We start from the raw sequence: 14,147 nt of genomic DNA, 5'->3' as shown, positions 1-14,147 counted from the left end.
ATGAAGTTCAGGTCAGCAGTTATGGAACAATGACTGCGTCATTTTCCCAAAAACGAAATCCCGAGGTCCTGAAATTCAAATAAATAATTTCCCAGATCCCAAAAGGGTGAATCCCAAAATCCTGAGCTTAAAAACACCCGATCCCGTGGCCCGAAAAAGATCCTATCCCTCCTCATGATCTCTGTTTGATAAAAAATCATTTGTAAGAAATCTTAGAGGGGTATGTAAGTGGTCTGCTGGAAGGCAAAATTTCTACCCCTATCCAACATACCCTCATGTTCCAGCAGCAGTCAAAATACTGCCCATGGTCCAATTGAATTATCTATTAATGTGTTTTTGTTCTGAATATTTATAAATTATTAGCCACTGTGTTAAGCAATCCAAAATCAATCAAGCTAAACTTGAAGAAAACTTGTTCACTCAGTCATAGATTATGTAAAACGTTACTAAGTGCATACTGAGACAAACAATACTCTCTTTACAATCCAATCATAACATTGATGACAATGGTAAAATAAGATTTAATTTAAGAGCAATTTTGATATTTTTGTGTGTTGTTTTACATACTCTACCAAACAGATGGGCTGATTGGACAAGCCAGTAGCTGTCACCATTATTTGAAGGATTTTTTTTTTTTTTAAGCTGCTGATTTTTTCTTTTTGAAAATCTACATTTTGTTTATAGATTAGTGCATTTTAAAGCCAACTATGCAGTATAGGTTTTGTTTATTGTTGAAGGATGTACATCAGTCTTGATGATTACAGCCATGTACCTCTGTTTTCCTTGATTGTTGTCTCATTATCACTTAAACCACAAATCTGTATTTCCATTCAGCTTATTTAAGGTGGTACCTAAGACTACAAAGATAACTCTGTAAAGTCAGCTAAACGTTTTAATTACATTATGTTGTAAAAGGAATATTAAGCTTCTCAATGACCAAAGTTGTTTTTTGTCAAACTGCTATATATAACCAGTGTAATTTTTCTGACAAAACAGTTGGTTCAATATTTTTGATTTTTTTTATATTTTTGTTAAAGGGTCAAAGTAAATACTTTGAACGAATTTTATAAAAATTAAACGAGCCAAATTAATTTTAGTGAAAGTGTTTGGTACCACCTTAATATAGCGTGACAGTGGAAATTCTAGACACATACTACACTGGATCAAACAATTTTAAGTTTTTGAAATTCTGTTTATAGTGATTGCCTTATACAATTTATTTCAAATGTAGCTCTTAATGATCCTGGTTTGAAACCTATGGGTTAATAGCTATAAGGCTAAAATGAATCTTGTGTTGAAGATTCTGGTTTGAATATAGTCCTAAAAGAGTCTTCAGTTTAAAGGTAATGGGAGTCTAAGACAATCAATCTTTTAATCACTATTTATGTACAAACCTTATCTGTAACAAGATGTGTACATTCCTGTACTGAGTTTACAAATTCTCCTCCAAGTTCTTTTATTATCTGAAAATACAATATAGTAATATCTTATTTACATATAAATAGTTCAAACGATGCTTTACAAAGATAGAATTACATAGATTTTGCTAACTGGAATGAATAATTATATCCTGTTGTTTTATTAATCATTTGTACATAAAAATGATTATGATCTTTATTTACAATTGTGTCCTCCCTCTTTCAAGTAATTATTATTTTTTGGAAAATACATTGTGCTAAGAAGAATCTCTTTGATTACCGTAAAGAGAATACATTACTTTAAACATTTTGATTGAAAAAAATTGGAAGCCAACACAATCATGACAGGAATGGTATCTTCTGTCATATCTTTCATGTAATTGTAAGACCAAATTGAATGTCCTTCTGTAAATTCAGAAATTATTGCCGAAAATGCAACAGGTTTATAAAAGTAATAATTCAAACTTGCATTTTTATATTTTAAATTTTTTATATGAATTAAACAGGATTTTTTTCAATATCTTTTAAATCAAAATCAAATTTTAGTAATAAATGATAAAAACACTATAATAAATGCACGCAATGATTTCTGAACTTACTGTCTTAAAACGTAATAATCAAAACAACACATCTTTTTATGGTACAAATGTTCTGTATCAAATACCTTTTGACCATGTTCATCCACAACTCCTGTGAACATAACTTTTGGTTTGTTAGGTTCTACAGATTTCCTCCTTAGTGATGGAGAACTCACTGCTGAGGTGTTATTCTGTTTAGGTGTGGATTGCTCTGCTGTTACCCTGGATTTTTTGGCAGGAGTTTCTGAAACGCTCTGGTTAAAAATAGAAAAATCATTTCTACATAACAACATAGTATAACTGTGTTAGCCTGCTTTAGAACTTTATAGATAAAGAAAATTTGAAAATATTTGTCCTATGCCTGCTTTTCTATCCAAATGTACAATAAAGGGCTAAAAAGGTCAACCCATGTAGGCAAAAGGGTTAAAGAAAAATACCTGCCTGACCCTTTGCCAAAACTGTATTTGTCCAAAAGACCACTTTCGAGTTCATCTGTCTCCAGAAAAACATGTCAATTAGACGCGCCTTTATGACATCATTTACCAGATAGAGGGGATCGCCTGTATCCCTGCACTATACATGTTTATCAAGTGTCTAAGGGATTGTCATTGTGCAGAATAAACTTGAAATAATATTTGCTTTGTAAGTACCGAATGATAATTCCCTAATGACAGCAGTGTTGTCAATTATGAGAATTTAATTTGCCGAATAATTCGGGCAATATAGAATTATTGTTTTTCAACCACTAGCTCAACATTGGAGTGGAAGTGACGATGCCCCTTAACGCACGAATGATGTTCACTAAAACCAGAGTTTTTTAAGGAAATGCATCGAACTATGAATTTATGAACAGTTTTTCAAGTCCAGTACTTTTGTCTGCTAACAAATTATGTAAAATGATCCATGGAAAATAACTTTTGTCTTCTTACAAATTATGTAAAATGATCCATGGAAAATAGTGAGTGGGACCTTGACCTGTTGACTATTTGTGTTACTGTGGATTCATATATAATTATTCCTTTAAAACCAATTTTCGTGGGTTTTCTTTGGTACAGGTGAACAACGAATTCAAATGTGCAACGAATAACATATTTCAATAGGCTTTGTATACAGAGCCTGGCAAAATCACGAAATCAAATATTTAGGAATATGCAAGTTTTCTTCAATACACTAAAAAATTGATACCCACGAAAATAAATGAATCCGCAGTATATTTTTCTATTAAAGGCCATATGAAAGTAAGCTTGGTGAATATGTGACATCATGATATACAGTTAATTTGTTTATTTGGTCTTTAGTTCTTTTAGTTTTCTGATGATGTGAACACGGATGAAAACATTTAACAATTTAATTTAGTTGATATACATATATAGTTAAAAAGATAAAACCTTGAAACACACATTCAGCCAATGAATTCTTGTTGTGACTGACTTTTTATATAGTGCCTGTAAAATCAATTTTTATAACATTGGCATTCTTAAGTTGGTAAAAGCAAAAGGGTTCAACAGATAATATCTGGAGACCCAAATTTTTATGTCTCAATAGCTGCTGAAACTTTGAGCTTTTATCTATTGATCCTAAAATATATAGCGTTCCACCTCATCCAATGAGGCCATAGCAAACCAAGATTTTTACAAAAAAGTTGATACCTTAGCATTCAAAGGCATTGATCATAATATAAGCCAAGCTTTTCTTTCGAGTGCATACACTAATTATAAAGTCTTTCCATGCTTAGTTCTATGTTATTGGTCTCTGGTGGAGAGTTGTCACACTGCCAATTACAACACATATTTTTATCTTTATATTTGATAGTATAATACATCTATAGGCCACTACTCCTACAATTAACCTTCAAACATTGCTTACCTCATCACTATTCCTTCCTCTTTTCTTTGATTCTGATTTCGTAGTTTTCTGATCTTTGCTATGTTCACTAACGACAGAAGATTGATCACTATTGTGTGTACTTGATCTACTGCTAGATCTAGATGTTTCTTCTTTGTTTGGAGATTCATTTTTAACATTTGAAGTTCTACCTTTTGACCTTTGGTTTTTTATTTCCAAAACATTACTATTTTCAGCAGTTTTAGCTCTTTTTGAAGTTGATGGTGAAACGTCTGATGCATCAATAGATGAATCTCTCTTCCGTTTGTTATTTGTTGGTTTTGAATTATTTTCTTTCACAATTTCTACAGTTTCATTTTTTCGTGTCCGTGAAGATGATCTTCCTCTAATATTACTACTAGATGACTCACTTTTATCTTTCTCTTGAATATCCAAGTCAAAACTTTTTTCTTTTTCACTTGATTCATCTTTATCATTTTCATTAACGAATTCACTAATTTTTGATTGTCTTGAAGTTCTTCTATTATTTTGTACATCTGAAGTAGCGCTGTCATCAGCAATTTTCTTACCCCTTCGTCCAACACTTTTTGGTGGCAGCATTAATTCATCTTTATTTTCTGTTCCAGGCAGAACAGAACTTCTACCCCTTTTACCTTTGTTGACAGGTTTTGATACTTCTAATGTTTTTATCGGAGGCTGAGATGATGACCTCCCTGCCTCACTTTCCTGACTTACTGTTTCAGAGCTGTTTTTACTTTCAGTTTCTCCTAAAACAGATTTTCTTCCTCTTCTACCAGTTTGTTTTGTTATACTTCCTGTTTCACTTTCCTGACTTTCTGTTTCAGAACTGATTTTACTTTCAGATTTTTCTAATACAGATTTTCTTCCTCTTCTACCAGTTTGTTTTGTTATACTTCCTGTTTCACTTTCCTGACTTTCTGTTTCAGAACTGATTTTACTTTCGGATTTTTCTAAAACAGATTTTCTTCCTCTTCTACCAGTTTGTTTTGTTATACTACCTGTTTCACTTTCCTGACTTTCTAATTCAGAACCGTTTGTACTTTCACTTTCTCTTGAAACAGAAGTTCTTCCTCTTCTACCGGTTTGTTTTGTTTTACTTCCTGTTTCACTAGCCTGACTTTCTGTTTCTGAACTTATCTTACTTTCACTTTCTCCTAAAACAGAAGTTCTTCCTCTTCTACCCGTTTTCACTTGATCAGTTTTATTTGTTGTGGTATTACTTTCACTTTCAGCTACACTTCTTTCCCTCCTACCAGTTGGTTTTGTTGCCTTGAATTCTTCAGCTTCACTTATTGCACTGTCTGTCATTTCTGGAACAACAGAAGATCTACCCCTTCTACCACCTTTTGTTGTTTTTGACACACTTTTATCAATTTCTGCTGATTTTTCCATTTTATCATCTTCACTTTTAATGACTGTTTCTTTTTCATTGTCTACTACAGGATCAATTGATGCTTTGCCCTTTCTTCCTCTTGACTTTTTTGCTTCTGTTTTTTTCTCTGTTATCTTTTCATCATGCTTAGCAGTCGTTGTATCACTATGACTTGTTCCAGGCTCTGACAATTCCTTTTCTGAAGACCTACTCCTACGACTAGATGTCTGCAAGGTCTCAGTTTCTCCTGTTTTATCAACTTGTTCTGTTGTTACCCTTCCTGAACCTCTGTTTTCAGGTTTTACAGAATCTTCATTTTCCCCATCACTTATCAATGCCACTGTTTCTGTATTATCTTCCTCAACCTGTTCATTAATAACAATATCATCCTTTTTTCCCCTTTTATTTGTTTCCTTTTTAGAAGCTGCAGATTTTCTTCCCCTGCCTTTAAAGGCTGGAACTGTTTCTTCTGATTTTACATTTTCGATCAAAGCAGTTGACTGCCTGCCTCTTGTTTTTTTAGTTGTCTCCCCTGAAACAGTTGCTGATGTATCAGCCTTATCATTGATAAGCTCTTCAGTTTTCTGATTATTGTCAGGTATAGCTGACCTCCCTTTACGAGTTGTTTTAGTTTCAGTTTTATTTGTTTCTTGTTTAGAAAGCACTGATTGTCTGTCCTTTTTCACTTCAGTTACAATTTTATTTTCTCCTTCACTAATTGGATGAGATTCTGCTTCAGCAGTACGTTTATTTCTAACTTTTTTGATAATAGCTTCTTTAACTTTTGACCTTGATGGTCTGCTGGTTGCTGTATCCTTCTGCTCTGATTTCTCTGCAGCCTCACTTTCAGTTGGCATATCATTGTTCTCACTTGCACTGGTTGACGATGAATCAATCTGACAAAAAAAATAAGAATTAATTTTATCAAATTCAGCTCCAGTTATTTTTTTGAAGTAAGCTAAAAAGTAACCTCATTTTATATACACTTAGTCAAGGATAAAAACTGATAATAAACATAAGGTTTTTAACCATCCATTCATCTTGCAAATACTTCTGTAAATCTGCTCGTGGTTATAGAATGACTTCAAATCTGGCCCGTAGCTTGACAGCTATGAGTTGTATTTTAAAAACATTTTTCATATTCTGTAAGACACCCATATCCTGTTGGCTAATACTTTATAGTTATCAATACAGGAATATGTTGGGTCTTAGACAATAATAATAACAATTACTAACTTGAAGAGTGTTAAACACACACAGGCACATATGTGTAAATTAATTACCCTCCCTCCCTTCTCACTTAAAACTAATAGTCTTGTTATTAACATTTAGAAAGAGTCAATGAAAACTAATAGTCTTGTTATTAACATTTAGAAAGAGTCAATAAAAACTAAGTCTTGTTATTAACATTTAGAAAGAGTCAATGAAAACTAATAGTCTTGTTATTAACATTTAGAAAAAGTCAATGAAAACTAATAGTCTTGTTATTAACATTTAGAAAGAGTCAATAAAAACTAATAGTCTTGTTATTAACATTTAGAAAGAGTCAATAAAAACTAATAGTCTTGTTATTAACATTTAGAAAGAGTCAATAAAAACTAATAGTCTTGTTATTAACATTTAGAAAGAGTCAATGTAAACTAATAGTCTTGTTATTAACATTTAGAAAGAGTCAATAAAAACTAATAGTCTTGTTATTAATATTTAGAAAGAGTCAATGTAAACTTATAGTCTTGTTATAAACATTTAGAAAGAGTCAAGGGTACAACAAAATACCTTTTTAACAGTAAACTGTACACGTTTTGGAGATGGTGATTTCTTTTCCCTTTTATTTGGTGATACTAATGTTGGTTTTAGTGGAGATCTTGAAGGAATGGAGATCAACGGAGATCTTAATTCAGAATCTTCACTGTCAGCAACAACCTGAAATTCATATTTATTAAATTTGTATATATTTTTCTGTGCATATCAATTACTGTAAATTCAGATATTAATGCGAGGTTTTTATTATTGCAAAAAATGTGACTGAGTTGTAAACGCAACTTGCATTTTGAAATATTTTATATGAATTTAACAAGATTTTTCTCAAAATCGTAAAAATTAAAATCACATTTAAGTCTAAAATGACAAAATTGCAATAATAAATGCACGCAATAATTTCTGAATTTACAGTACTATGTCCATTTTGACTGAACTTCCTAGAGTTTTCAAAATCATAAAATTAACCAACTGATTTTGATTTAAAAATGACCGGATTTTATGTAAAAACTTCCCAAAAATAGTAATAAAAGACAATTTTTAAAATCACCTTAAAAAGCAGGTGTATATCTACAGCTTCATCAATGCTACAGTAATCTAAAATCTGTTTTAGTCTGTTTCAATCTGTTTACAGATTTGCTAAGTGTTGGTTTGTTATACTTTGTTCTGTCATTATGGCTTTAAGGTGCCCTTATATACTTTATAATGCTTTTTTATTTTCTAATTTAGGTGGTAAAAAATTGAACTATTATATATTTTCCGTTCTGTGAGAGATATATGATTGGTCAATGTGAATGTTATGAGTACAATTAATCCTTCTTTCATCAATAAATTTCATAAACTTATATTCTAAACAATTCATAACAAAAGCTTTTAATCTGCATTCAAAATTCATAAAGTATGAAAATTATTTAACAGTTCTTATCAATATAAAAAAACATAATTCAGCATATAGATTAAAACCTCTTCCTCCAAACTGTAATTCTGTGTTGCTGCTAAGACTTCTTCAATAGGAGGAGTTATGTCCCCTTCCTCCTTTAATCCTTCCTCATCTGGAGGTTGAGTGGAATCTTCCTCACTCATGACATATGGCTGTGTGGCTTCTACCATTTCAGGGAGAGGTAACTCTTCTTCAGGTTCTAATGTATAGGCTTGGGTTGCTTCTGTCAGTCCTGGAGCTGGAGATTCTAAAAGACAAAATATAGGGATTATATCAAGAGAAAACAAACATGGGCTAGCCTTCCATATGACAACCCTTATGAGAAAAAGAACCCACAACAGCACCCCATGGTGTATTCTGTTTGATGCCATGTTGAAATTCTTTCCAAAATATGAATTGACAGATTTAAGTACTAAATTAAAGATATTGCTACTTCTTCAATGGTATTAGAATTTCCCACTAAAGCACCAAATCCATGTAAAATCAACATTGGCATATATATCATATTTGACACTTAACCCTCATAATAATTATTCACACTAAATAAAGATAAGTTTTGACTTGAGGTCATTGAAAAATTAATATACACAAAACAACTTACTATCCAATGAGAAATAGTTCAGTTAGGTTCTGTAAGACATTTATAAATGTATAATGTCTTATAATTATAAGAATTATAAGAAAGAGAAACAAGAATGTGTCTGTAGTATACAGATGTGCCACTCGCACTATCATTTTCTTTGTTTAGTGGACATTGAAATTGGGGTAAAAACTCTAATTTGTTATTTAAGTTAGAAGAACATACCAAAGGAAACGTGTATACTAAGTTTCAAGTTGATTGGACTTCCAACTTCATCAAAAAGTATCTTGACCAAAACTTTCACCTGGAATTTGAACTTTTATTTTCTATATTCAGTGAACCGTGAAATATGGGTCCAAACTCAAATTTGGCTTTAAAATTTGAAAGATCATATCATAGGGAACATGTGTTCTAAGTTTCAAGTTAATTGGATTTCAATTTCATCAAAAACTACCTTATCCATAAACTTTAACCTGAAGCAGAATAGATGGACGAACAGAACCAAAGACCAGAAAACAATAATGCCCCTCTATACTATTGTAGGTGGGGAATAAAATGGGGCATAAAAAACAAGTGAAACTGCGAGCTACTGCTCACTGATGATACCCCCCCCCCCCCGCAAGTGGATAATATTAATAGTGTAAAAATATGCAAGTGTTCGGTAAACAGGAAGTTGTCGAGTAATGAATCTGAAAACGCATCACACGGTATAGCTGACTTATATAAATCCTGAAACCAAATTTCAGAAATCCTTGTATTGTAGTTCCTGAGAAAAATGTAACGAAAATTTTCAACTTGGCCATCATTTGTAAAATCATACAAGTGTTCGGTTAACAGGAAGTTGTCAAGTGATCAATCTGAAAACGCATCACAGGGTATAGCTGACTTAGATAAACCCTGAAACCAAATTTCAGAAATCCTTGTATTGTAGTTCCTGAGAAAAATGCGACGAAAAATATTCATGGGACGGACGGACTGACAGAGGTAAAACAGTATACAGTCCTTTTTTTAAAGCAGGGGTATAAAAAACCTAATTTAGTTACTGTATAAAGGAAAACCCTTGCAATAATTTATGAAGATATAGCATACTTTTATCTTGCAGAGCTGGTAAGGACATTAAAAATTCAGCCTCAGTCTTTTTTACAGTTTCCTTTGGTAGAGGAGGTATATTTTTCTGCACAAGTGCAATTTCTTCCTCCACAGACAAGGTTGGCAGTTCTACAAAATGCCAGATAATGAACATGTATAAGTGAGATGAGAATATACTAGTAGTTAATGAAATACAATTATGTTTTCCTTGCATGTAAGAAGAAATTAAAAGTTTATTTAAATGTCAACTTTTATGTATATTTTTCAGTTCTAAAAAAGCTTGAAATATTTGCCAATAGATTTTTTGCTGTAACAAACCATGTGTTGTTTATTCCATTACCCTTTTGTGACTGATATATTTTTTTTTTAATCAGTTCTTTATGAGTGGCCAATTTTGTGTAATCAAAGAGACCTATAGGGTTTAGGTTTAACTTCTTGGTGAAGGCCATAAGGTGGCATGTAATTGTTCTTTAATTAAAATTGTCTCCTTATCAAGCATACCACATTTTATTTTATAATATTTACCTGTTTCACTGATATCTTTCTCCTGACTTTGATTAGCTGTTTTGGTGACCTTATGACCTCTCTTAGGACTGCCATCTTCTGTATCACTTGGGTCTGGACTGTAATCTTCACCTTTTCTGATGGATTTATCTATGCCTTTCATATCATCCATACTCTGTTCCATTTCAAGCATTCTGAAACTTTTACGTTTAGATCTTCCTGATCGCCTAACATTGCCATCGTCTGATTCTTGACTACTTGTCACTGAATCTTCTCTTTTCCTGACTGTTTCTACCTTTGCTGTTTGTTTCACTGGTGCCTTTCTCTTTCCCTTACTTGTAGCAGTTTTATCACTGTTGTCTTGAGATTTAATTGAAGCAGTTTCTGATCTTTTAGGTCTACCTCTTCCTTTTCCTTTCTTTTGTACTTCAAGATGTGGGTCATCGTCAACAAAATCATAGGCATCTGGTTGAACTGCTAAAGTGGCATCGTCTTTGACTGCAATAGTTGCCGCATCTTGAATACAAGTGACATCTTCTACTTCAGCAACTGTGTCATCTTGTATTGCCAAGGTAGCTTCTTCTTGAACTGCAACTGTTGAGTCTCCTTGAAAAGCTAAAGTGGCATCTCCATGAACTGATAGAGTAGCATTTCCATGAACAGCAACAGTGGCATCTCCATGAACAGAGACTGTGGCTTCTGGTAAAGCTAAAGTGGCATCTCCATGAACATCAACAGTAGCATCTCCATGAATGTTAACAGTGGCATCGCCATGAACAGCTACAGTTGCTTCTTCTTGTACTGTTACTGTGGCATCTTCTTGAACTGCCATTGTGGCATCTTCTTGGACTGCTACTGTGGCATCTTCTTGAACTGCCATTGTGGCATCTACTTGAACTGCTACTGTGGCATCTTCTTGAACTGCCATTGTGGCATCTTCTTGAACTGCCATTGTGGCATCTTCTTGAACTGCTACTGTGGCATCTTCTTGAACTGCTACGGTGGCATCTTCTAGAATTGCTACTGTGGCATCTTCTTGTACAGCCACAGTGGCATCATCAAATGCCACTTTCTTAGATGGACTAGCTACCTCTTTGACGACTTGAGTAGCATCATCGCCATAATCTCTGACATTTGAGAAAACCTGAGTAGCTTCATCTTCTTCAATAACTGCTTGTGTGGCTTCATCTAGAATGGCTTGTGTTTCCGTTTCTTGATCAACTGTGTTATCAGCTGTTATTACTTGTCTCCCATCCTCCTCAGGGAAATCATCAACATCACATGCTAAAGTTGAGGTGGCAAACAAATGGCTGACATCCTCCTCATCTGATTCTACAACAGTTTCTCCTTCATCCTTCACATAAAATAGATCAATACTAAAACTTTGAGAAAAACTTTTTTTCTACTGTAATGTTCTTGTAAATATTCAAAGTGTTCAAAAATATATTACAGTCTATTTACATTTATTTCAGTATTCAAGACATTGTACCAACTCTTTTTTACTTCTTTTATAAGATATGACATGTAACAATGCAAACAGAGTAAAAATTAAGCGTTGATTTGAACAGCTCTGTTATTTTATTTGAATATTTTGGTATGAAATATTTTCAAAATTGTCCAATACTTATTTCCTCAATGATATATAAAGTAGCAGAAAAAATAAAAGGCATTTCCATTCATATACAATCTACCTCCCTCAAAAAAATGCATCAACATTTTGCTTTATAACTGTTTGGTGATTGTTAGGTAGTAAATGTGTCATCTTTACATTGATAGAAAATATGTTTAGAAGTCTTAAGATTATACCTCTGTTGTTTGTGTAGGCTCGTCAAAATCCTCTGTGTGGTAGGCCTGAGTTGCTGCAAACTGTAATGCTTTCTACAAAGTATTCAAATCATGTTATTATGAGACAAGTATTCAAGTGAGAATATTTACAAAAGGTGTTCAATTCATACAAATCTTATAATTGTCTAAAACACAAATCATTTGATTCCGTCATATGTTTCCAATTTGTATTCAAAACAACCAAAGTCATTGAATTATTAGCTTTGCCCATCTTTGAATCAAAACTATTTTTACATATTCATGAATGTGGTGCAAACTGTTGTGTTTTAAAAGAACCTGAATTTCACTATAAACTTCAATGGTAAAGTTTGCTTAAATTTCATTGTCAAATATCTCATTGTATAAAGCATAGGTTGCCGTTGATTAAACTACAATTCCACTGTGCCTAAACGGTCGTGGGTAACTTAAGTAAAAAAAAAATTCAAAAATCCTATCAATATTTACATAGATCATGAAAAACGTTGCAAAAAGTAGATTTCATATCAACTATCATCACAACGACTTAAGCCATCTTGGGCTTTAAGTTACCCACGGCTGTTTAAGCACAGTGAATTCTGTACAAAGGAAGATAACTCAAAATTTTAAAGATGACTTTTAACAATGACATCATTGATATTTTTAAAACAGTTATTAGATTCCTGCACCTTGCAAAAGTTATGTAATTTTCTGGATAAATCACCATAAATGTAACATCATTTTGTAACTGGAACATCTGAGCACATTTCATTGATCAATTTCTGAAAATGCCCATTGCTAGGATGTATAGAATGTTATGATCAATGCACTAAAGTGTGCTTTTATCAAAAGTAGTAATAATCCTTGAAAGATTTAGAAACCAAGTCAGTACCATAAGGTTTTGATTGCATGAAATGCAATCTTTACCCCAAAAATTGCCAAAGTTTCCTAACTCCCATGAAAATTTTAAAATTAAAATGACAGTATAATATGGTCAACAAGATATAAGATGGCCAACAGGACTATGAGAGGGTTTCTGAATCAATGAACTTGGTATCTATGAAAAGATTCACTGAAATTTGGATCATTATGGAGGGGGGGATAGGACTGTTATCGGGACTCCGGGATCGGGTGTTTTTAAGCCTCATGATTTCGTGATTGATCCTTTCGGGATCTGGAAATTTCTTTATTTGAATTTCAGGACCTCAGGATTTCGTGTTTTTAAGCCAGGGATTTCGGGATAATGACCCCTCCTATCACCCCTCATTATTGGAGGATTACTGATTTACCTTTCTGTCATCCTCATCCTCTTCGTCACTCTCTGCTACAAATGTCTGAGTTGGTTCTACCTCCTGTCTGTAAAAAAAGTGCTATCTTACTTTACACCCTGTTATTATGTTTTGACAGTTGGCATTCCATTCATTAGTAATAAAAATTTATGAAAGATTCATATAAAAAAATATTGTTACATACAGAAACATAAATAATAGTCTTCAGCTACAGCTGTTTATTCTTGTTTTATCAAACTCCACACAATTCTCACCTAGTTAGAATCATGTCCAATGTAGCTAGTTTGTCCAGCCAAATGTTGCCTTAATTGCATTAACATTGTCAATATTTTGGAAAACTAATATGTTAAAATTACATTGTTAGAGACAATTTTTATATGATACTGTAAATTCAATTTTTTTGTGGGTACCAATTTTCTTGAATTGGAGAAACATTATATTTGGATGGATTTGTATTACTCTAGATCTGCATTCAATCTTATTTGTAATTCTTTGATAATTAAAATTTTGGGTTCGCCTATACCCACCAAAAAACAATTGATAATGAAACTGCAGTATGTGATTTTGTGTGCAAGTACATCATATAACTAAACCAGCAAATTCTCTTTTCATGTTTCTATTGCTATCATTTTTTATATTCAAGTTAAGATTTTTGTCTTTACCTTTCCTGTATATCAGTGAACGCTTGGGTAGGTTCTGTTAATAATTTTTTATCATCTTCATCAGTCTCATCTGAAATTAAAGGTAGAATTCAAGGTCAGCCAAAGACAATAACCTGTCTATATGAGTATCTGTCTGACACCTTACGTGTACACTTAATTATACTGCAATCAGCTATTTTACTATACAGATAAAGCTATACATATAAAGGTAAGCTTTATACGTCAATGACCTCAACTAACTTATAAGCCCCACCTCCTAACCGGAACTACTGTATTTCATCAACAACATCA

The 14,147-nt window shown here is 32.8% G+C and overlaps 1 protein-coding gene across 4 annotated transcripts in view; it reads right to left on the bottom strand.

The window, feature by feature from the left end:
* Positions 1-14,147, bottom strand: part of LOC134721130 (mediator of DNA damage checkpoint protein 1-like) — a 57,415-nt gene that overhangs the window by 16,633 nt on the left and 26,635 nt on the right. For 3 of the 4 annotated variants that reach the window (XM_063583908.1, XM_063583898.1, XM_063583916.1), the window contains 10 exons: positions 13,857-13,926; positions 13,195-13,261; positions 11,912-11,983; positions 10,127-11,459; positions 9,602-9,730; positions 7,956-8,179; positions 7,011-7,157; positions 3,863-6,130; positions 2,083-2,250; positions 1,395-1,463 (listed from right to left, as the gene is read on the bottom strand). In XM_063583908.1, coding sequence (XP_063439978.1) covers positions 1,395-1,463; positions 2,083-2,250; positions 3,863-6,130; positions 7,011-7,157; positions 7,956-8,179; positions 9,602-9,730; positions 10,127-11,459; positions 11,912-11,983; positions 13,195-13,261; positions 13,857-13,926 — 4,547 coding nt within the window. The remainder of the gene's footprint in view (positions 1-1,394; positions 1,464-2,082; positions 2,251-3,862; positions 6,131-7,010; positions 7,158-7,955; positions 8,180-9,601; positions 9,731-10,126; positions 11,460-11,911; positions 11,984-13,194; positions 13,262-13,856; positions 13,927-14,147) is intronic. The other variant, XM_063583927.1, reaches the window with a different exon arrangement.

Source organism: Mytilus trossulus, chromosome 1 (assembly GCF_036588685.1).
Source record: "Mytilus trossulus isolate FHL-02 chromosome 1, PNRI_Mtr1.1.1.hap1, whole genome shotgun sequence".
Taxonomy (NCBI): Eukaryota; Metazoa; Mollusca; class Bivalvia; order Mytilida; family Mytilidae; genus Mytilus; species Mytilus trossulus.
Note: the sequence above shows the minus strand (reverse complement) of the source record. Positions and strands in the feature narration are given on the sequence as shown.